Source organism: Apus apus, chromosome 9 (assembly GCF_020740795.1).
Source record: "Apus apus isolate bApuApu2 chromosome 9, bApuApu2.pri.cur, whole genome shotgun sequence".
Lineage (NCBI taxonomy): Eukaryota > Metazoa > Chordata > Aves > Apodiformes > Apodidae > Apus > Apus apus.
This window is the reverse complement of record NC_067290.1, coordinates 6,851,315-6,873,681: the sequence shown is the minus strand read 5'-3', so window position 1 is coordinate 6,873,681 and position 22,367 is coordinate 6,851,315. Positions and strand designations below refer to the sequence as shown.

The 22,367-nt window shown below is 49.3% G+C and overlaps 1 protein-coding gene and 1 long non-coding RNA gene across 3 annotated transcripts; one reads left to right on the top strand and one right to left on the bottom strand.

Moving 5' to 3' along the window:
• Positions 1-650: 650 nt before the first annotated feature.
• On the bottom strand, positions 651-5,348 carry FAM3D (FAM3 metabolism regulating signaling molecule D). 2 transcript variants are annotated; one of them, XM_051627666.1, is made up of 9 exons: positions 5,305-5,348; positions 4,455-4,562; positions 4,121-4,141; positions 3,346-3,469; positions 3,029-3,087; positions 2,605-2,655; positions 1,252-1,336; positions 983-1,109; positions 651-784 (listed from the first exon to the last, which is right to left on the bottom strand). In XM_051627666.1, exons 1-9 carry the CDS (start codon positions 5,315-5,317, stop codon positions 695-697), a joined length of 678 nt encoding a protein of 225 aa, XP_051483626.1. In that variant the 5' UTR covers positions 5,318-5,348; the 3' UTR covers positions 651-694. The 2 variants fall into 2 exon arrangements, with proteins under 2 accessions (XP_051483626.1, XP_051483625.1); XM_051627665.1 differs by lacking the exon at positions 4,121-4,141 and adding an exon at positions 3,855-3,883 and having other exon boundaries at positions 3,346-3,464; positions 5,305-5,317.
• LOC127388309 (uncharacterized) lies at positions 803-21,305 on the top strand. Its single transcript, XR_007890354.1, has 3 exons — positions 803-904; positions 17,973-18,198; positions 20,432-21,305. It is a non-coding gene; the product is annotated as an uncharacterized LOC127388309 (long non-coding RNA).
• The last annotated feature ends 1,062 nt before the right edge of the window (positions 21,306-22,367 follow it).

The window sequence follows — 22,367 nt, the reverse complement described above, 5'->3', positions numbered from 1 at the left end:
GTCCGGTTGGCACCTTGCTGGTGTTATCTTGACCTTTGGGGACGTGACACGGAGGATTTAGCTTGGATTTAACCTGGGAACAATGCAGCTGGGTGGGGGAAATGCTCCAGTCTGCAAATATTAACCTATATTGCTGCAAGGCATCTCTGTGGTAATCTGTGGGAGACAGCAGGGTTTGGTAGGAGAACTGGAGGAGAAACTACCAAGGCCTGAGCATCCCCAGGGATGACTTTGCCATGTAGGGAGGGGGAGCACGTGCCATGGGATGGGCAATGGGGATGCCTGACTGGTGGCAGAGGACATGGCATGCTGTGCCCACAAGGAAAAATCTGGATTATACTTGAAAATAGAAGGGAGCAGGTAGTGGTTTGTAATTAGATATCTTATTTAAGAAATCTGAAGAACGCTCTGCAAAGTTTTTGGTTTAAAGACAGAAAAATAAAAAACCCCAAATCGACCCACAAATGAGGACAGTTCAGCTCAAACCTGGCAGGGCCTTTGCTCAGGCTCTGTGGGCACCTGTTCAGCTCTTCTCCAAGCCCTGCACAGCCCCTGCTGTGAAATGGCAGGTCCCTGGGAGTGGCAGCCACTGCTGGGCTGTGTGACCAGGCGGTGGGAGGGCTGGGGTCGGTGTGATGGGGCTGGTGTACCCCGCATTATTGCTCTTGCCTCCATAGCAGGCTGGGCCTTGTTGCTAATCCATCTTCCTGGGAGCACAGCCCTCCATCTCCAGCAGCTCAGGCCAGCCGTCATATTTATTTGTTTCCTTATCATTTTTTATGTGCTGCAGGAAAAAAAAGGGAGAGAGAGAAAATGAACGAAGAGGTTGGTGACACGGTGACACAGCTTGCAGCTTCACTCGATGTGGGGGAGAACAACACTGGCCCAGGTCTTCTGCAGAGAGGTAGGTGAGATGTGGCTCAGGAGGTGCTACAAAGAGGATGGAAGCCTCTGGATGTGGTGGCAGGGGAGGGCCACATACCTCTTCAAAGGGGCTCCTGTTCTTCAGTCCTTTTGCTCCCAAGAAGACCCAATTGTCCCGGAAGCCGAGGTTGTTCACGTGGCTGCTGCCCAGCTTCACAAAATGTGCCCGTACTTTGTTGTTCATTCTAGAAGAAGATAAGAAAGTGTTAGTGTGGTACCAGGGGATGTCCCCTCCTGTCCCCTCTCTGCTGCTGGCAGTAGCACCTCCAGCTGCCCCCAGCTGATGGCTTTTGAGGAGCCAAGTATTGCTACTGGGGCCAAACTCACTTTGTGGAAGCATCATCATAGCTTGCCACCAGCACGAACGTGCCATCCTTGATCCCTTGGAGGAAGGTATCCAGTTTGTTAATGTCTGTGAGAGAAAAGCATTAGGAAAAGAAAAAGGGATTTAGCAGGGAATGCAGCTGGAGGAACATCAGTGGGAAATACCCTGGTCGTGCTGGTGCCAACCAGGATTCAGGGTTGTGGGTCTGGGAAAAGATGGGCTCCCAGCTGCTGCATTCTTCATTCTGTGTTCCTGCCTGGGCTGGACCCAGGGCTGGCACTTTCCTCCTGCTGGTACTACAGGGGAAAGTTGTGTCTAAAGTTTGCTCCCTAAATGTGAAATCTTGTTACATGAATTTACTTCCCAACACTAGAAACAAGCCTGCTCAACTGCAGAGCTGCCTGCCCTGCGATCCTGCCTTCTGCTGTGTTGTGGGAATTATTCCTCATCCCGCATCCGTAGGATGCTCGAGTCCAATGCCCCATCTAGTGGCGTAGGAACCAACTGCCGTTTCCTCCTGGTACCTCTCCCACCTCCTGTCTCGCTCAAAAACTCTGCCTGTACGCTCATGATATTGGTGTTTCTCCTTAAAGTTCCAGCCAGAACAGGCTGCAAAACCAAAAAGCAGAAAGGGAGATGGATCCCTGGAAAGGCTCTAACAGCAAAGGGTAAATCAAAAGCACTATAGAGGTGGTTTTAGCACATGATTTTGAGGTGTCCCACTGAAATTCTGGAGAGGTTTGGGATTACCTTTGCAACAACAGTGGGATTTACAGTATCCTGCAAGTCAGTGGCAGCCAGGTTCTGAGGGGGTGCTGCCGAAGCTCGGGGCATCTTCTTGATATTAGATTGTTAGAAGCTGTCAGGGGCAGGGATGTGGTCTTTGCTGCCACCAGGCTCTGCTCTCTGTGCCCCATCTCTCTGGGACTGGAGGCTACATCTTGCCTGTCATGCCCTAAGCTCATTTTTTCTGCTGCAAAAGGCAGGGAAACAATTTGCTGCTCAGCCACCACCAGCATTCAAAAAAACAGAGTTGAAACTTGGAAATTCTCAAGATTAGTGTAACTAGCTGATTTCAGAATGTAGCTTCTCTCAGGTCTCAAGTGCCCTGGTTTATTCAGTTTGGTTTATACAGTCAGGCTATTACATGCATGTAAAAATAAAAGAAGCCAACTTTGGATGTGGATGCATTAGGAGGACTCCAGGCTCAATGGCCTCAGGGAAAGCTGAGCTTTCCCTGCCTAAGCTGGCTATCCTGATCAAAGTCCAGTAGCCTTTATCACCAAACACATGCCAGGGGAGCAGCCAGCAGCCCTGGTGTGAGCCCTGCCAGGCAGCAGAGCCACCACGCTTACCTCCGGAGTATGTGTCGAACGTGCTCTCCTTCAGAAGCTGCCCACTTGATCCTGAGAGGTTAAAATGCAAAATAGAGCAGAGTGAGTTTGTGCTGGGGTGGCTCTAGGCTTTGCCTGTCTACCAGCCTGGGGTTCCTGCTGCACAGTGCTTTGCTCTCCCCTCAGCATGTCGTATTCACTGCAATGGTGGATGTGGTGTTGGCGGAGTTCATGGATCCAACGTGCACAACCCAACCGAGCTTGTTCCCATCTCCCTGGCAGTGCTGGCAGTCACAATCATGGCTGTTCACCCCATCTGACACCCAACTGATGTGCTCTTGGCTCAGCCAGTGCCTGGGGTGGGGTCCCTGGTGACCTGTTCCCTCCTGGGGGAGGAAGGGCCTCTGGCTGTGGGGAGAGGGGGGTTAGAGCCCACCCTACTCACCATTCACCAGTGCGATGTTCAGGCCTCTGCCGATGTTGTTTTTCACACTGCTCATGAGGCTGGAAGGGAAAGCAGAGAGCACCAGTAAGCGCAGGGATGCCCTGGAGGTGCTGGTGCCAGTGAAACTGTGATGGGCCAAAGTGGTGGCAGATAGCAAAATACACCCGGAAGTGGTAGAAAATACCCCCCACTATTTTCACTATTTTTTAAACCACAGACACACTGTGATGGCCACTGATGTGCTCAGCAGAGGCCAAACTTGCCCTGTTCAAGCCCAGGCCAGCCAGGGCTGCCCCTCCCTGCCAGCTGCTGCTTACATCACGTCGTTGAAGCAGAGGGAGGGTCCCACCACATTTGCAGCGCCGCTGATGATCTTGAAGGCAAAATGGTTCTGGGGGCAGCTCCGCTTGTTCCCACACTTGTGCTTGGGTGGCTGCTCACCTGTGAGGGATGAGAGGAGCTGGAAGCCATGGCATTGTCCCCACAGGGGGACACTGGCTGTGTCCCTGAGGGGCTGACCAGGGCTGGCACTGGTGCACAGGGGGCAACTCCTGTACCAGCTTCTTGCACAAAATAGGCTTTTTCTGGGGCTGGGCCCAGCTTCTTGTTTGAGGTGTATGGTGCAGAGGCTTAGGGTGGAGTGGGATAAGCTGGGTGAGGTGCCTCTCTGGGTGTGAACAGCAGGATGGCCCAGCTGTTGCCATGGGGATTGCAGAGGAGGGTGTGCTGGGGAGCATTCGGAGCTGGTGCTTGTTCAAGGCCAGCCCCTTGAGGCATCTCTGCCCAGAGTTTCCCCATTCTTGGCCAGGGTAGGGACCTGCACCACACTGTCCAGATGGGGCTGTGATGTGCTTCCTGCTGTAGCCTGGGGGTGCTTCTGCTGGGGCAGGGGGATCACAGAGGTTCATGTTCTTGCAGAGCCCACCAAAGGTGCTGCTGCTGTATGCAAGAACAAAATTCCTCTGTGTTTGGGAGGGTGGGATTTTTGCCTTGGGAAAAGGGGTCTTGAGGGCAGCTATCACACTTTCCAGTATCACCCTCAGCCCTGGAGCGGTGTTTTGTGATGCAGATGAAGTTGGGAGTGGTACTCACTGCTGGACTTCTTGGTGGAACCTGTGGGTATCAAGCAGGAGGGTTAGACATCCTGGAGAGCTGCTGGCTCTTCCCCAAACTGGGAGCAGCCACCCAGTCACCATCTCTCAAAAACTGCTCCCCACGGCTGCAAGCACCACTGGAGCCACCCACCCGTGCAGCCTCCCACTGTGCTGTCTCTTCCCTTCCCTGATGGTCAGAGCTGGTGGCTATAGCCTTGGCAAGGGACTGCAAGTGCAAATGATGGCAGCCACACACAGCTATGGGGTCTGGTTCATGATGGGGCTGCCAAACCCTCCCTCTGGCCTTATCTGGAGCCCCAGTGGCACCTCACCGAGCCAGCTCCGCAGGCTGATGGTTTTCCAGTTCTGATCAAGGTAGGTCTGCAGGATGAACCAGGTGCCCAGCAGCGTGAGGAACAGTGCCATGTACCGGATGATGACTGAGGGATGGGAGAGGAGCCAGGTGAGAGCAGCAGCAGCAGCATGGGTCAGGGACTGGACCATCCCTCTGGCTTCTTGGGGCCTTGGTCCATGTATCCCAAGGTTACGAGGGACGGGGTCTGACAGCCAGTGCTTGTGTGGTGTGGGAAGGCAGCTAAAACTCCTTCATCATACTCTAAATAGACTTTAATCTCTTAATTAGTATCTCTAGAGCGTGTGGTGATGCTCAGATAGGCATTAACCTTCTACTGGGAGGCACTATTCATATTTCTCTCTGCATTAAAGTAAATCTGATAATTAGTCAGAAAGCTCTGTAAATCCAAATATTTCTTACATTCCCAGCACTGGGAAAGCTGCTATCCCCCAATTAGTCACTAGCTACAGTCGAGCAGCTGCTAATACAAATGTGATTGGCATTTGGCTTTAAAGCAACGCTCATCGGAGCAAAACGTTCCAGTCCTGCATGGTAAAAGAGTAGAAAAATATACTTATATTGCAGCTGAATGGCTCTTATGGAGCCAGGAACGTCTCAATAGCCATATCTTCCCTGCCACAGAGGGTTTCACTGGGGAAAATACAACAGGCTGAAACCCACACAAATCTTTCAAAACCCTTTCCTGTAGCTTTGGCAGGGGAAGGTCAGGATAACTGAGCTTGGAAAGCATCATGTAGATGAGAAAGAGGCATAAAGAACTGTAAAAAAATGGACAGAGAAAAGTAAATCCCTGTCTCCCTCCTTACCTGTCACCCGCATGGTGGTGGAGAGAGAGAGAGTACAACCAAGGGGGTGGCAAGAGGTCCCAGGTCACTCTGAAGACAAAGAAGGAAATACCGTAAGGCACACCTGTAACCCACCAAACCCAGGCAGGTTTTACATGAAAAATTAACTGCTCTCTTTAGGCATATTTGCAATAACTAAGAGGTCACCAAAGATGTATAAATTCCTACCTGGCACATGTGCTCAGTCCCACCCTAACGTTGAAATCTCAGCCCCTGAGCATTGGAGCAGGCTGCGTTGAATGAACTTGCTTCATTTTTAAGCCTCTGAACTCTTCACTGGGACTGTCCTGTGCACTCCTGGTTCACCTTCTTTTCTCAGTAATAGATCACCCTTTTCTACTCTGCTGATAGTGATGAGCTCAAGGAGTGTAGCTTCAATCACAGCTTTGCTGTCTTTCCTTCTGGGATGATGCAAAGTGGGTTTCAAATATTAGGCACTGCAAAATGCTGTCTGAGGGCAAGCTACCATTTGGCCTTGCCCAGTCAGAGACATTTGTGGGAACAAGCCTGTCCTCCTTAAAACCAGAAAGGGAGGGAAGAAGGGCAGTGCCGCTGAGCGGGTCAGAGCAGCCAGGTTTTGGGATGCCTGACTTAAGAACAGAAATGTTTCCACTTGTCTAAATCCTGCGGTGTCTTCACCCACGCGAATAGGGAGTGGTTGTAGTTTGGAGCGTGAGCTATTTGGTACATGAGTGAGTCCATTTGCCCCCCTCCCTCTCATTGCCATCCTGACGGATGGGCTGGAACACCTGCCACCCCACTTACTGTGCTCCCAGGGATGGGGAACTGCTCCTACCTTTGAAATTCAGAGATGCAGCCTGGTCAATGTCTGTCCTGGAAACCACCCTGGAGTCCTAAGGCAAATTGTCACCTGTGAGATGTCTGCTCAGAGTTAAAGAGTTTAATGGTAACTAAAGCAGCCCTTTAGTGAAGCATAGAAAATCTGTAGAACAGATACGCTGAGAGTTGCTTTTCCTGTTTGAAGGGTAAATAAGGAGCAACAGGTTGCAGCAGGGTTGGGTTGAAAGTGGTTTTCAGGCTGCTGCGTCATGAGGAAGGAGAGAATAGGTTTGCCTCCTGCCCAGCCCCCTCTGAGTTCCCTCCCAAGGCTTGAATTCCTGTGGCCACATGACTGACCATGGCCGTGGTGCAGTGTCCTGCCTTGGCCCCCTGGGTGGGATGGACCTTGAATCCCCCCTTGCCACCAGGGTGGACCCAGCATCCTCCCTTTATGCTCTGGTGGGAGGCTCCCCTGGGCTCTGCCCTGGAGTGGGCTTCAGCAGCACCCTAAGAGGCTTTTAGGCAGCCTTTAAAACAAGGAGGAAAGAAAACTCCCTACAGTGCAGGAGGGAAGCTGCTGCTTTCCTGCTTGGCCTGTGAGCCTGGAGGGAGTTTGCAGTGTGCCAGGGTGGCTAGTGCCCTGCCAGAGCGGCAGCCCCGCAGCGATGTTTCAGTTGTCCAAAGCCAGAACCCAACAGTGCTCCCTGGGAGACCCCTTTGCTGTGCCCACATTTGCCAGGAGGCTGTGGCAAGAAGAAGCTCCTCCTGTGGGAGCTAGAGGCTTCCCACAGGAGAGTGGCCTCAGGGCTTGGCTGCATTTCAAAGGAAGCTTTGGAAGGTATTTGTGTACCCTGCGTATCACAGCAATGTGGTTTTGATAGGGTATCAGCTAAGCACACTTGCTTCCCAGCAGCATGTCCCTTCTCTCTGCAGCTGTTCCTCCCTGAGGAAGGTGGCCTTGAATAAGAATGTGTCTCTGCAGGAGGTGGCACAGGGGCCCACAACATTCCCCAGCTCTTCCCTGCTTCACCTTATCCTGGCATATCCCAGCCCCCTGGCACTGTGTCCCTGAAATGGGTTTCGGAGCTGACATGAAGAAGCCCATTTCACTGAGCAGGTGGAAGAGCCACTGCTGAAAATGGAGTGTTTAAAGGTTTTGGAGGACAAGTGCTGTCTGTGGCTGGATCTGGCAGGACAGCACAGGACTCTTTCCTCTTGCTCCTCCCAGCATGAAGTTTTGCTTTTAAAGGCAGGGAGCCTCTTTCTTGCTTGACTCTCCAACCCGGTGCCTGATGAGGTGACGGGTGTGATGGGGGACAGACCTCAAAATCCCCCTTGCCAAGTTGCAAAGCCTTCAAAATTGGTATTGATTTGCTTTTGGAGCCTGTTGAGTTCTCCTGCAGGTGCCATGAGCAAAGGCTGGAGCTGGTGAGGCTTTGGACCTGGGCCATGATTCAGACACAGTGAGTGGAGCAAAACTCCCCTGGGTTTGCAAAACCATCCCTGTTTGGTCACTACTGTGGCAGGGGATACCAGCCTCTCAGCAGGCATTGCTCAGCACTCTCCATCACCAGATTTGTGGATTTTTTTCTATGCACATGTTGATTTTATTGCAGAGGGAGAGAAATGGAAAAAGAAGATTCTAAACCCTACTGCTTTAGAGATGTCATTTATTTGGCCTATTTATCTTCACCTTAATCCCAGGTAACATTTATTGTGCAAAGTCCCTGGGTGTTGAAATTCCTGGAACTTGATTACATTTATAAAAGGGTAGCCCTGCTCTGGGATTTCTATTACATTATCTTTTAATTGTTTAGATTTTTTTTTTTTTTTTGGCCAGGACTATGTTTGAAAAAAAGATGTTTGCATTTGGCATCTGCCAGCAAACAACTTGCAGGAGCAGGACAAAGAAGGAACTGTGGTGAGTGATAAAGAGAGATATTTGCCTAATAAACCTGAAATATTTGCTTAAAAACCATTCCAGGAACAAGAAGGTTATTGGACAAATATTGCTAAAGAGCTCTGTAGAGTTGTAAGGCAGCAGCTCCTCCCTGAGCCTGCTCAGGACTGAAGTGCTGCTTGGCAGCACTGAGTTATCACTGCCAAAAAGGAACAGGAGCAGATCTGCCCTGGCAGGGAGGTTTTCTAGGATGTGGCAGGTGAATGTTCCTGTTTCCTCCCAGCACCATCGGAAAACTGCACTTCTCTTCCTCAGAAATGTCAGGTGTTTTTCAGTTTGGGGTTTTTTCCCCCCCCCCTGCTTCCAAGCCCCACACGTCGCTCTCTCTCCCAGCAGGCCCCTGATCACAAACGAGCCTTCATTTTGGTGTGGGAGGGAGATGTGGCTCCAAAGAGGGTGGCTGCCACATGTCATGCATGTCCACGCCCAGTGAGTCACTGCTCCAAAAAATTAGTGTTTTCCTGTGAGGTTAAATGCAGGGGTACAGAAGAGGGACTGGTGTGAGGTGGATGCACATCCACTGTGTGTCCAGGGCTGGTCCCACCACAGGAGGATGGAAGTTAACCAGGGTGAGGTCCTGATCCTGAAACAGAAGCCATAGAGAATGCATGGCAGTAGAGGGCAGGGGTGCAGGGCTGGCCCCAGCTGAAGCAGCAGAGCCCTGTCTGGGAGCAGAACCGCAGCCAAAGCAGGATTTGGCACCTGGAGGTACTGCTGGGGAAGCTGAGCTCCGTGGGGCTGGTGCAAGGGGCACAGGCTGGTTTTGGTGCCTGCTGCAAGTGCATTCCTACCCACTGCCTGCTATGGGGCAGGCACAGCCCCTCCTGTGCTCAGCTGCCGCCACCATGGGAGCATCACCCATCCACAGCTGCCACTGTTTCTGTCTCTTACTCTTTTATTTGACATTGGCAGCTGCTTGTTCAGTTCTCTGTATGTGTCATTGAGCATGAAGCTAAATCACTATGAGCTCTCTGGTGAGGTTTCCTGGAGCAGTGAATCATAGGCTGTGGCAGCAATGAGAGATGGAGAGGGGTGATTGCATCCCCTCCAGCGCAGGAATGGTGGATGGCAGCTTGGTGGGCATCCTGGCGCTGTGGATTGCAGGTTGTACTGAAGTGGCCTGTGTCCAAGCCCCAGGGCACAAGGAGGGACCCAAGTGTTGGCGCTGAGGGCTGGCAGCAAGTTGTGTGCTGGGAAGAGGCACTTCTTGGGGCTGAAAGCGCAGGGCAAGCGTGGGCCATACGGCAGTATCTCCTCTGGGCAGCTGCTGGGAAAGGGCTCTGGATTTTAGTAATTGCACATATGAGAGGACCTGAAATATACCTTTGGCATCTAGCAAAGCCCTGGGTGCCAGCACCCTGAGGGGTTGGCTCCTGGGAGGTGTCCAAGCAGTTGGGGTGGTGTGCTGGAGCATTGCATAGTAAACACCCTGCAGCTTCATCCAAAGCCATGATGATTGAAGGGGTTTGACCTGGACCACACATCACACCACATATCCCATAACGGGTGGAAACACGGATTTAACCCTTGCCATTAACACAGGTAGTTCATTAATTCTGTCTGTGAAACTAGCGCCTTGCAGGAAGGATGCCAGAGCGTGGGGTTTCCCCTTCACCTCCATGCTATGACAAGAAGGAACAACTAAAACTTTCCCAGTGCAACCCTCAAACCTGCCAGCAGACAAAAGTGCTGCAGAAAGGCATTATTTCAGTCATGCTCTAGAAGCCCTATTTCCGTGGTCAGGGAAGGGAGAAGCCTACGTACCGCTCGGTGTCTGGCTGTGCTGTCCCTCTCCGCGGGCTGCCCGTTTGCCGGGACATCCTGGGGAGCTGGGACACCATGTGTTTGGCAGTGGGGCGTTGCAGCAGCCCAGCCCAGCCCTCCATGACTCATGGCACCTCCCCAGCCTTATCTGGATGCCTGGCACAGGGCTGGGCACCTGAGATGCTTAAAGGGCACAGTGGCCAGCAATGATTGGGAGTAGCTGTCCTGCAGGAGGGAAAAAAAGTAGTTATTCCTGTGGCCATGAGCTCTTTGGGAGTTCCCTCCACTTTGGCACTTGCTTTTTCCCTGTATCAGAAGCGGAAAACCTCTCTCAGGGTGGGCATCAGCCTGACTGACTGTGCTTGCACTAAACCAGCACATGGTGGCTGGCAGGGAGTGAGGGTGGGCAAGGAGCCAGAACTAGTGACCCTCACATAGCATAAATCCTGAAGAACCCAAGCCATTGGGTTTTCCCCCTGGCTGTGCTGCACTTGTGTGGGCTGGCCCAGAGAGCCACTTTGCTGCCTCTTATTTGCAGGAGGCTGAAGGTTCCCTTTTCAAAGAAACGTTTATTTATCCAGCAATAGTCCTGAACTCTGAAGGGGTCCTGAGTTAACTGTAGATACAGATTTAGACCATTTTCTTTTTAATCATTTATTGTTATTATTATGTTTCTGAAAGAAGAAATCACTCCTTGGAGACTCCAGCCCTGCAGTTAGCACTAGAGGCTCCATACGTTTTCCAAAGCTGAACCTCATTTACCTGGCAGCTTGAGAGCAAAAGTGTTCCCATTTCTTTTTTCCTTTTCAGTTCTTCTCTTGCAGCTTTTAAAGCCATTTTTGGCCAAGAGCCAGGGGAGGAGGCACAGGGCTGGCAGTGGCAGGGGATGGCAGCTTGCAGTGAGCTGGAGCAGAGCCCCTGTGGGATCCACATTGCTTTGTGGTAATTAGTTTAACACCTGAGGGTGCTCTCTGCAGAAAACTGTACTGAGCTTTTCTCTGCTTCCCCCCTGCTGCTGTCCCCCAGTGCTGGGCAAGGGGTGCAGGATGCAGCCCGGGTGCAGAGGGTGCTGGGCTCTGCACTGGAGGAAATTGCAGCTTCTACACCAAAACCCTTCAGACAATGAGCAGGACAGGCCTGGGCTTTGCATTGGGATAATTATTGCCCTCGGAAGGAAATTTTAGCTGTGCTGAGATTCTGGGCTTAAACAGCACAGTCTAAATCAGAAACCTCCTCCCTCTCCGGGGAAATATCCTTCCTATTAGTTTGTTTAGCTGCTGGCAATAACTGGCTCAGCTCAGTAACAAACTGCCCCAAGCCCTTGAGCTGCAGCACGTGTTTCTGCTCCATCCCCCTGCTTCCCACCCAGTAGGAACGGGCCCGTGGCGTGAGGCTTGCAGTGCCCTGGGGGAGGCCAGTTTCATGATGAATTTCTCCTCCTGCTTCAAGGGACTTGAGACCCTCTGGGTCCTTTATGGAGATGTTGCTGCAGCTTACAGGGGAAATGAGCAAAAAGCATCAGTGGGGCCAAAGGCCTTGTCATCCCAATGAAGAAACCTTGTGTGAAAACCCTCTGCTCTCTGGAACTGCACATTTCATCCAAAATGTTTCCCTGAAATCACAGGGGAGGATGTGGAGCTGTGCTCTTTTCTTGTGGGATGCGGTGGTGGCACAGCCCAAGTGCAGGTGCTGGCATGGGGAGCTCTTGTGTCCTGTCCTCATGTCCTGCAGCAGCCCAGGGTCTGGCTATCCACTGTGGCACACGGCAGGGAAGTGCTTTTAAATCACATGTAATGTTAGTGAAAACATCAAGCACCCTGAACAGGGCATCAGCTTGATCTCGACTCAGCAAATAACTCAGTGATGCAGAGCAATGGAATTACAGCAGGCTCTGCAGGCTCCCCCCAGGAGGCTTCTGTGTGATACAGAGAAAGAGAAATTAAGAAAAAAAATAATAGATGTGATATCAAAAAGCTGCCAGGCTGGGGAATGAATAATCTGTGGTGCAAAGTCTCTGCACTGCAATGAGCACTGTGGTGGAATGGACAGGAGGGAGCTGATGGATGAGGAACTGCCCTTCTCCTCCTCATGCCAGTGCAGAGTGTTGGGGTGCTGGTGCCCAAAAGTCCCAGTGGCTGCAGGACTGTCCATCCCAGGGGGGCTTGCTCCTCTAGATCCCTTGTCCATGGAGCTCTGCAGCACCTGCAGGGACATGCAGCTTTGCAAGGAGGTGCTCTTGGGGGTAAAACAATGACATTCTCTTAGGAGAAGTTTTGCCACTGTCCCTCTGCAAACTTTGTCCTGAAAAGTGCTGTGGGTGTATGGTTTCAGATTGCTTGTGCTGGGATAAGCCCCTACCACAGATGTTAAATGCAGCACCTTTTTAAAGCAAACAGCCTTTTACTTCTGCCTTATCTTCTGTTTATCTGGCATTAAACACCACCTGCGTTTCCTGCTCTCTGCATGCTAGAGATGGGTGAGGTTTGTCCCTGAGGATCACACCTTTCCCTCCTGCCCCCACCAGTAAACCATCCCACTCCAGTTCTTACCTCTCCACTCCCACTTTTGCATAGGTTAATAAGCAAGCAGTGCTTCACTGACCAAAGACTGAGTCGTGTCAGCACTGACGACACATTCCGTAGGTTTCACCACTGTCTGAAAAGAGCCTGAGCATCCAGGTGCAAGGCCAGCAGGGTTACTGGATGAGCTGGAAGAAGAAATGTGTGAGGGTAGAGTTTGATAGGAGGGATGATATTACAATATTGGACAAAAAAAGGTGAAAAAAATTGGTTTTCCCAAGAGGAGAAGGGGGGTGTTTTATTGGTGAGATGTTTGCTGTGGTGGTACTGGCTTTTGGGGGTGCTGTTGTGTAGCGCATCCGTGCAGCACTGGGCAGCACAGCCCACCCACACCCACACCCACTCCACTGCTGGGAGAGGAAGAGAAATCAGGGAAATCATAACTGCTTTTACCATTAGCAGAGAAATTAGCTCGTGCAGTGCTGAGACCCGAGTCTGCGGGCCCAGCACAGCCAATCTGGTTTTGTTGTTTTGCAGGACTCCTCTGCAACCAAACAATGACAAATACCAGGAATTAGTGGAGTGTAATTACTCCATATTAGCTGAATTCATAATATAGACACAGATCATAAACAGCCATTGATTATTCCTAATTTCACATTTTTAGCATTCTGAATTACAGCAATTATGCCTGTCCGGGGGAATTAGCTTCTCTTCCAACCCCTCAGGTCCCCAGTCATTACCCATTCTTTAAGATACCTTTTTACTGCTGAAAAAGAGGATATTTAACACAAACACCTCCTTGCTCCGACAACAAAATTCCCCGGCATGTCTCAGTGCCCAAATCCCTCTGGCTCTGCATCCCAAAGGATGCTTGTTTTGCTGACAGCTGCCTCAAAACACAGAGCGCTGTCCAGTGTGGTCTGTAACCCCTGGGCTACAGCTGCATTTCACCCAGGTTGATTGCAGGGGCAATTAACAGCCCTGGCTCTTAATGTGAGTGTTTCAGGCATGCCTACAGGAAGGGCCTGGGCAGCACCAAAGCTCACTACCCATCCTCTGTTGCCTGGTGGTGCCATGCAAGCTGTGCTTGTCTTTTAAGCATCGTCTCCTTTTTCGAGATATGGTAACAGGCCAGGACATGATTTCCAAATGCTAATTTGTGCCTCCAATCAACTCATGCTGGGGGCCACTGTCTCCAACCCAGTAAAGACTGCACCCTTTCTGGACAAGACCAGCGGGAGGGACTGGTAGACCTCAGTATTGTCTTGTTACAGAGCAGAAGCAGTATTAAAAAATGAAAGTAGATATAAATTATTAATATTTGCACGGGAAATTTCTAACCCTATTAGTATCATATCATTAAATTTGTTTCTTACATGCAGGCAGTGATTTCATTACAAAGCGTAGCGGAGCGTGATGCCAGCTCTGCAATGCTGATTCGCTCAATTAATGATGAGGGGGGAAAGATCCTGTCTTTTACTGGTGACAGAGCCTTTGGGACTTTTCCATTTGCTTCACCCTTAGTAAATACTGAGGGCTGGTGGGCAGCCACCACCAGCCCTGTGCTGCACTCACAGATGTCCTGGGGCATTGGGTTGTGTGCCCTGTGGCTGGGGAAGAGAAGGAGGAGAGGACAGGCTTGCTGGCTCCTCACCACAGGCCACGGGTGGAGTGAGTTAGGATGCTTTGGTCTGACCCATACAGCACTTCTGGCAGTTTTATCTAGTTTGACATGATTTGCCCACCCTGGGCTGTGGTGGTGCAAGGGGGCAAGAGTCTGAGAAGCCTGTGGTCTGAAGCACTTCCTGCTGCCAGCATCAGGCAGGGAGTTATTTATTCCAGGCAGTGGCCACTGAGCTGCAGCAGAAGATTTTTATTGCCCCCATTCCTAGGACACTGAAGAAAGATTATGCATGCTTCCACCATGCCAGCTTTTTATTAGATCGCAGGCAGGGGTTAAACTGATCCTTGTCAGCACAAATATAATGCCCAGGGTGATGGGAGCAGCATAAATTGAGGACAAGAGGTGGCTGCTTTTACTGCTGCTCTCAAGAATGCTCTGCACCGTTGGCTTTTTAATTGGGACATTTCCCTCTGGCCAGGGAATGTCTTTCCTTTTTTTCTAGTGAGGTGCAATACATAAATGGGCTAAGACACAGACTCTGAGGAGAGGTGAAGTGGAGAGGGCAGATTATGGCTGCGTTAAAGCACCTTGGATCCCCCTGGCTTGCTATGCTGGCACTGATTTTAGGACAGCTGCCCTGAGCTGAGGAAGAGGGGCTGTCCCAGGGCAGCAAGGGGTCCACAGTAGCATAAGTCACATAGGTGCTTCATCTGTCTGTCACCTCTATTTTTTTCAGAGTAGTCATGTGTTAGCAGGAGGCCACAATCCTTGGCACTTGGTCAAGGGTCGTGAGTTTATTTGTGGCTGGTTCTGAAGTGTCTGTGTTGTTGAAAAGGAGTGGCTGAAGGAGCATAGGCTATCCCTGCACACTGGGCTGGCCAGAGTTGCTTGTTGGTTATGGCAGAGCAGGACTATGAAGATGCATCATCGGAATGCTCCAAAGCTGCCTGCTATTTGCTGTAATTAGGCAGAGTGAGCCATCATGGGCTGCCTCAGAGGGACACATGGTGACATTGAGTGTGCAAGCCTGCAGGTGAGGATGTGGTTTTGGGGACTGGACACTGTCTATGTCCTTGGCTGCTTTCCCAGCTCCACAGGGTTCTTCATGAGGGTGACATGGAGCATCCCAGCACTCTGACCAGCTGTCAGTGGAGGATTTGGGGAGGGGGATAATTTATGCCTTTCCCGGGAAAAACTGATACAGGCCAGGTCTAGCATATGTGTCAGGGCTGTGCAAGGGCTGCTGGCACCTAGTGCTGGCAGCAATGTCAGCAAATTGCAGTCAAATATCTCATAGTTACTGACAGATGTATCTTTTCTTGCAGAAAAGCTTTCTAGTTGCAGCTCCCAGGTACAGGTAAAGCTCTCTGGGACCATGGTGAACACCCACTTTGCTCAGATAAGTAAAGGAGGGAAGGTAAGCAGGTAAACCCACGGGCCATAGGTGGAAGGCAGCTTGGAGCAATAAACAGCCCTCTCACATTTGGGAGCTGTTCCACAGGCTTCTGATTAGCTGCCAGAGCCAAAGTGCCCTGAATCTCGTCTCTCTAAATCTGATTTATGCTAAAGCTCAGCCTTAAAGCCTGTGGCTGCCAGGCCAGGTCATGTGTAGCCCCCAAAGCCCTGCATGCCACGGGCATGGGCACCCTGGCTTGGGACTGTGAGGCAACTGGGGCTAAAGAAGGTACTCCTTCAGCTGCCCCAGTATTCTTATTTGCCTACAGTGGTAGCTGATCAATTAGCTGTCTTTCATCCACCCCTCAACCTCTCTGTGCTTGCAGCAGAGGAAATCTTGCCCTTGTGCTGCTAATGGACCTCACCAATCCACTAAACCATTATAGTGCAGACAAAATGTCTCTCTTAAAAGTACAATAGAAATTAAAACTCTCCACTGAGAACAAAGCCAGTGGGGCTTTTTGCATCTACTGTTTTTTCTTGTATTCCATAACATTTGTAAAGTAGATCACTTGATCAAGAGAGCCTATCTTTTCTCCCAAGCTGTAATTCCTAGACTTCTTAAAGAGGATTTCTGCTCACAAAGGAAATGAAAGACAGAAATATGGTGCTGTCTGACATTTGAACACGCTACTGAGAATCTGAATGAAAAGGAACAAACTCAGAAAAGCACCATTTATCCAGCAATTGACTTTAAAAAGTCACCATCTGCTAAGAGTTACCACACACTACCTGTGTCTTTATTGCTAGACAGAGAATAGGAAATAGCTCGGGGAACTCTTCTCCACCTGCTGGGTTTTTCTTGGTGCTGAACACACACGGAGCTGCTGTGGCCACGGGGTGCCTGCTGCAGCTCTTCTTTTACTCCAGCTCACAGCAGAATACAAATCTGAATACAGGTGCCATTAGGAGGAATGATTTGGGGTTGTTAGAACACAGATAGTGTCAGCTTTTTGAAAATCTAAAGAGCAAAATAAATGACCAGAGCTGGAACAAGAGACCTGGCTCAGGTTTATATATAGAAACCTGATTTTCCTTCCTTGCTGCTCACTTCCTTGCTGCCACCCACCCCAGTGACATTTTCTGGCTTCTCAGAGCCCTTTCTAGATTTGTCTGGCCAGTTTTGTCATAATTGATCATAATATCAAATTCTTTGCCCTGTACACCTTGACTAACACTCACCTTGTGGGTTTTTGCCTTCTTTTGGTTGTGAACTTTTTGATACATATATATCCTGTCCAAGGTGTTGTCTTGTTGCAGAGGCTGAGTCAGGAATGGCAGAAAGTCTTTGGTGTCCTGTTGTTTTGTGCCTGGTGGGGAAAAAATGTCTTTTGCCATGAATCTTAGTGACCTGGTCCCTGTGTGTCTGAAGTGTTGTGCTGGGCTTTGGAAATGAGAGTGCCTGCAGTCCTTGTTGACTTGCTTTAAGGGTTTTAATTGCATTTAATCACAATGGTCTAATTGAAGTTTGGAGGCTTTATTTGAGAGCAATTAGTAGATAAATTGGTTAAATTAATTGTGGTTTCTTGTGTACAGACATACCCTTGGTTTGGCAGAAGGGCAGGCAACAAATGCTCTGATGACAAATATTTCCAGCCTGATGGTGTCTGGAGTGCCCAGACTCGTTGGGCTTGGTCACTGGTGTTGCAGGATGTGGACCTGTGACTGTTTCCTGCTGGCTTTCTGTCATCAGCATCACCCAGATAACTTCATTTATTTCAAAATGAAATAACTTTCTAAAAAAGCTGAATGGGAATCTGGTGTGAAGCACGTAGCCAGCTTGCACAAGGGCAGTTGCCAAGTGCCAGAATGGTCTGTTCAAGGTTTGGTTTCCGTTTTTAAGCTTCTTCTAACTAGAAGATAAACCTCAGGAAGTTTCAGAAAGTGAAGTAGTTTTCACAGGGTGACACTGCTTTGAAGGACATCAAATAACATCCCTATTTTTTTCTGTAAATCTGCTCCCTTGGGAACCCACATAACCTTTTGATTGGTGACCTGCTTTAGATTTATCACCAGGGAAAACTCACATGCACAGAAATGTCTATAATCCTTCCTTAGATGGAAGGGGTTGAATGAGCTGGGATTTTGTTTATTTGTTGAGACAAAATGTAATTACTTCATGGGCTTTGCATGGTGTGTTAAACCCTGCCAGTATAAAAGCGTGATACAAGTTCTAGAACTGCGCCGGTTGCTGGAGATTTATGGAATAAAAGGTATAATTTCACACTTCACCACATTTTAGTTTGAAGTTGGATGTTGATGTGCTTTTCAGTTGTTTAGATGTGTTTATTTAGCCTTTACTCTTGGTTAAGACAAGTGCACTGAGGGATTTGATGAGCCAGAGGCTGGAGTTCCCTTCCTCACTTTCCAAAGGAGGTGCCTGAGGGAGCATGAAGCCCCGTGCTGGAGCCCCAGCCCAGTGTCCCTCACAGTGAAAGCTCACCAAGACTTCATCATTATTGTTTCAGAGGGTGAAAAGTCTTTCTTCTGCCTGCTCTATTTCAATACTTTGTTTTCCCTGCAGATTTGCTGTACACAAGGGGATAGATGCTCATCAGTGGCTGCAGTTCAAACCCCTCACAGCAGAGGGAATGACTGATCCTACTAAAGGAAATGGTAAAATTTGCAAAGGTGTGGATTCCTCCAGGGGTTTTCAGACCAGATTGGCCCAACAGGAGGGGCATTTGTGTAACACGTGTTAAAGAAATTCCCTCATGACTGAGGCAGTGCAAGATGCTGCTGCCCCATCAGTAAGTAGCACTTCTACAGCATCCAAAAGACCACTCCCTGAGCTCCCCTTGCAGCTGCTCTCCTGTGTTTGACTCTAGAGAAACAGTGCCAAAGCTAATGGCTCTTCTCAGTGAGTGTGTGTGCACACACACCATGTGTAGCTGCACCAAGGAGGCTGCAAACTGCCTGCACTTCCCTCTGCATTTCTTTGAAAACTGTGTGGCTTTAATATCCATTAACTGCTATGTAGGGCAGCACCACAACCAGTTCATTTTTAGGAATGATTCCACATGCCATCTGGCACCACTGGCTAGTTGCCTGAAAAACTCTATAGAGAAGTATTTTCATGCAGCTCCACCAGAAAAATATGGCTTTTTCCCTCCCCCCCCTTTTCTTCCCACATCTGACAGTCACTGAGCCTGTTATGTTGCATGCACTGTGATGAGCTCCTGTTTTTAACATGTCCACATTTTTTTCCCCCCAAATAACATAATTTTTAAGACACTGTCAAACTGCTGGTGAATAACTGATATCCCAGCACACTAATGGCACATGCTGTTTGTTCAGACCAGAGTGTTTCTCTGGGGCTTGGCAGCTTCTTTGTCCTTTGAGTGATTCTCCCAGATCTGGGTTTAAACCATTTTTCCAGGAGGAACACCTGCTATTTCAAGAAAGACTCTGCTTTTAGACAGAGTTGACTAGAAAAACAGCCCACATCCAAGCAGTTGCTGATGAGCTTCCAACAGCCTCAGCCATGAAGCTTGAATGCAAGGAGACCATTCCTGGAAGAGTCATGATGCAGAGCTGGAGGAGAGTTACAGGAAAGGGCCACCCTGTTCCTGGCTCTGTGTCTGCAGGAGGACAGGAGGTTTAGGTGACAGCAAGCAGGTCCTTGACCCTGTGAGAGCCTTGAATATGCCTTTGTATGGCATTGTGGGATTTTTTCTGCTTCTGTGGGACCATCAGAGCCACTACCCAGCCAGAAACACCTCCTCTCTGGTGCTCCTCAGCTGAGCAGCTGCCCCAGAGCCTCCTGGCTCTCTCTGACCCACCACATCTTGCTGTAGGAGTATCTATACAGACACAAAGCTACAGGTCTCTCTCCTGGCTGCTGGGTCTGCCTCAAAAGAGAAGTCCCTGATCAGATCCAGCACTGAGTTAAGCTGAACAGGAGCTGCTTTACAATAAGGAGAAGGGCTTCTGTGAACCAGGTGCCATGGCCATGGGTGAGCACTGTGCCTCTGGACTTGCTCATTAGGGTGTTTGCTGCCTCATTACAGGTAATAAGCAACTATTCTTAATATAATTTTTATATTTATTAATAACATAATGAATATATTTTTAATTTCCACCCCCCTAAACTCATCAGCCTGTTCTGGTAACAGGATTCCTCCCTTGTGCCTTGTTTCACCTGATTTAATATTAATTCATGGGGTTTGTTATCTCTCAGAAGACCTTAAACTTGGAAGGCATTGCAATGCACCAGAAAAATGTGGGGCAGAGCTCTATGGGGTGTGTACACACAGCCCACTGGTATGCTTCTGTCACAGAGATCCCTCCAATGTGCTGATGCTGAGCTTCACAGAAGCATCTTGATTTCAACTATTTAATGAGGGCTTACAAGTGGTTTTTTAGAGAGTCTGTGTCTATAATTATTTTCGTCACGAAGTAATTTTGGTTTCACAGGTAAACCCCAATCTCAGTAATTTCCACTTTTAATATACAATTTGGTTTAGGACTAAACATCCTCTGCCTGCTAAATAGGTATTTGTTACAAGCCTGCCTGACACCCTTTCTCACTACACAGTTGTTTCCCCCATATAGTAATCATTGTTCGGGGGGAAAAGTGGTTACACCACATGCCTGGTGAGGGCCTGAGCACTTTAAGAAGGTTTAATTACAACATTAGCTATGTGGATGAGGCATCCAACTAAACAAGCCATAAATCAGCCCATCAGATGAGCAAAATAAATCCCTTACACCCCCACTGACTGCAGACTGCACTGAACAAATGATGTCCTGGGTCTTGCTACATGCTGATCTGGAGGTTTGCAGACACAGGTGCTGTTGGGCTGGTTGCAGCCACAAATGTCCCTGAGTGCTGGGTGTCACCTCCCATCTCCCCTGGACTTGACCCTCCTGCTTGTGGGAACAGAGTGTTCCTACTCCCTTGAACCACATGATACTGAGGCTTTTCCAATAAGCTTGTGGGATGCCAGGAGGACTAAGGGGCTTCTCTCTGCTTGCCTGCAGGCTCTTCCATTCCTCAGCCCACTGCAAACGGCGTGGCTTCCCTGGCTTGCTTTTCCTGCAGAAGTGGTGATGGCCTGCAACACATATCTTGGTCTTTCAAGAAGAACTTTTGGAATTTCCATGGAGACGCAGTAGCAGGTGGCAAGCTGCCCACAGGAGGGAGTTGGCACCAGATGTTCATCCAGAACCACTGTGGTCAATTAACCGTGAATTAAGAAGGATTTACATGATAGTCTGTTAGAGCTGTTTAAGAGTTCTAAGAGTGTGCTCAGTAATCCAGTTACAAAAATATGCCAAAACATGTGCTTGATAAAAGACTGTAACTGGTTTAAAATATGATTGTGGGCTATTGCACAAAGGAGAAACAGAAACTTAACTATTCACAGACGTTGAATGTGCTTGACTTTACCACACATTACAGTGATTTATACAAGACATAAAGAACAATTGTCAAAAGTATGGAAGAAAAATTCAAAGCCATAAGCAAAGCCATTCATTCTGAATGGTGAAATGTTAATGCAGGGGAAGAGAAACATCAGTGCTGCAAATGGAAAGGGACCATTCAGCAAACTAAACTCTTCACTGGAAAGAAAAATCCCACAGGATAAGAATTATCCGCTGGCTTTGAAATAACCTCCAAATTAACAGCTGTTTTCCTAGCATCACAATGTCACACGTTTTTCCAAGAAAAAAATCTCTTATGATTTTTATGTTCATGTGTGGGTCAAAATAAAACCCTGTGGCAGATAGAAAAAGATGCCTTGGGAGAATAAAAGGTTATAATTCAGTGAAGGTTTCCTAATGGCACTGCATGCCCACCACCATGGGAATAGAGCGCTGAGACTGAGTTAGTGCCTGAAGATCTTGTGCAAAATCCTTCATTGTTAAGGGGCCTTGCCAGTTCATGTTTATGTAGTTTATAAGGTGTCACATAGTTGTGCATTTTAATCTAATAGCACTGAGTTTACAGCTGAGAGGACTGCAGAGCTGGTGGTATCAGGGGACCAGTAAGGGAAAGCAAATTCATAAATTAGCACCAGTATCCTTCTTGCACTGGGTGCACCAGAGACACTTGTGCAAATACCTGCAAATGCCTGTGGCCAGGGCTTCCTGGGCTGTGGGTGCCCCCGGGTGCACATGGATTGGGTCTGGGCCAGCAGAGCCCGAGGAGGGACACAGCCTGTCCCAGGGAGCACAGCCAGGCCAGCAGCTCCCCTGGGCCACCAGCCTTTTTGGGACTGAGTGTGGCTTCCCTGCCACGAGCAGTGGCAATGCCGCTGTGGCTCAGCACTGGCAGAACTGTGCCTGAGGTTCAGTGTTACAGCTCCAGCTATAAATTTGGCTCTAAATGACTCTTTCCCATTTAAATAATGCATCATTAACTTCTAACAGTGGCAAAGTGTTCTCATGATTACCTTCAACACGATCAGTGCACAAAAGGAAGATGAAGCCCCATGTTTCACTTGGAGGAAGGTATAAATACCTTCTGTCTGTGCACATGTGGCTTGCAGGTGGCTCTGGAGGGGAAGTTGCAGCAGGAGATGGAGTGATGGATGATGTGAGCTAACACACTCCTCTCAGGTGCTGCAGCACCTGGCGTGTGTTGGCTTTACTCACAAGCTAACAGAAGACATCAGTAAAAGATGTGTCCTTTGAGCACCTTACAGACCAGTCAAACATTTCCTTCTATTGGCATGTGGGGATTTACACATCATATTAAATAAGGTGTAATGCCCTGCAAGAGTTCAGGGAGGTGTGGATGCCACAGCAGCTGCCAGGCACTCACCTGCAGCTCCACTGCTGAGGCAGACACCCATGGGCAGGATGAGGAGATGGAGTCTCAATGGTTTGCACAGGGCTGAGTGTAAAGATTCCTGGCCTTGCTATAAGTGTGCACTGAGCGGGGAAGGGTCTGTTTCTATCAGAGAGTCCTTTA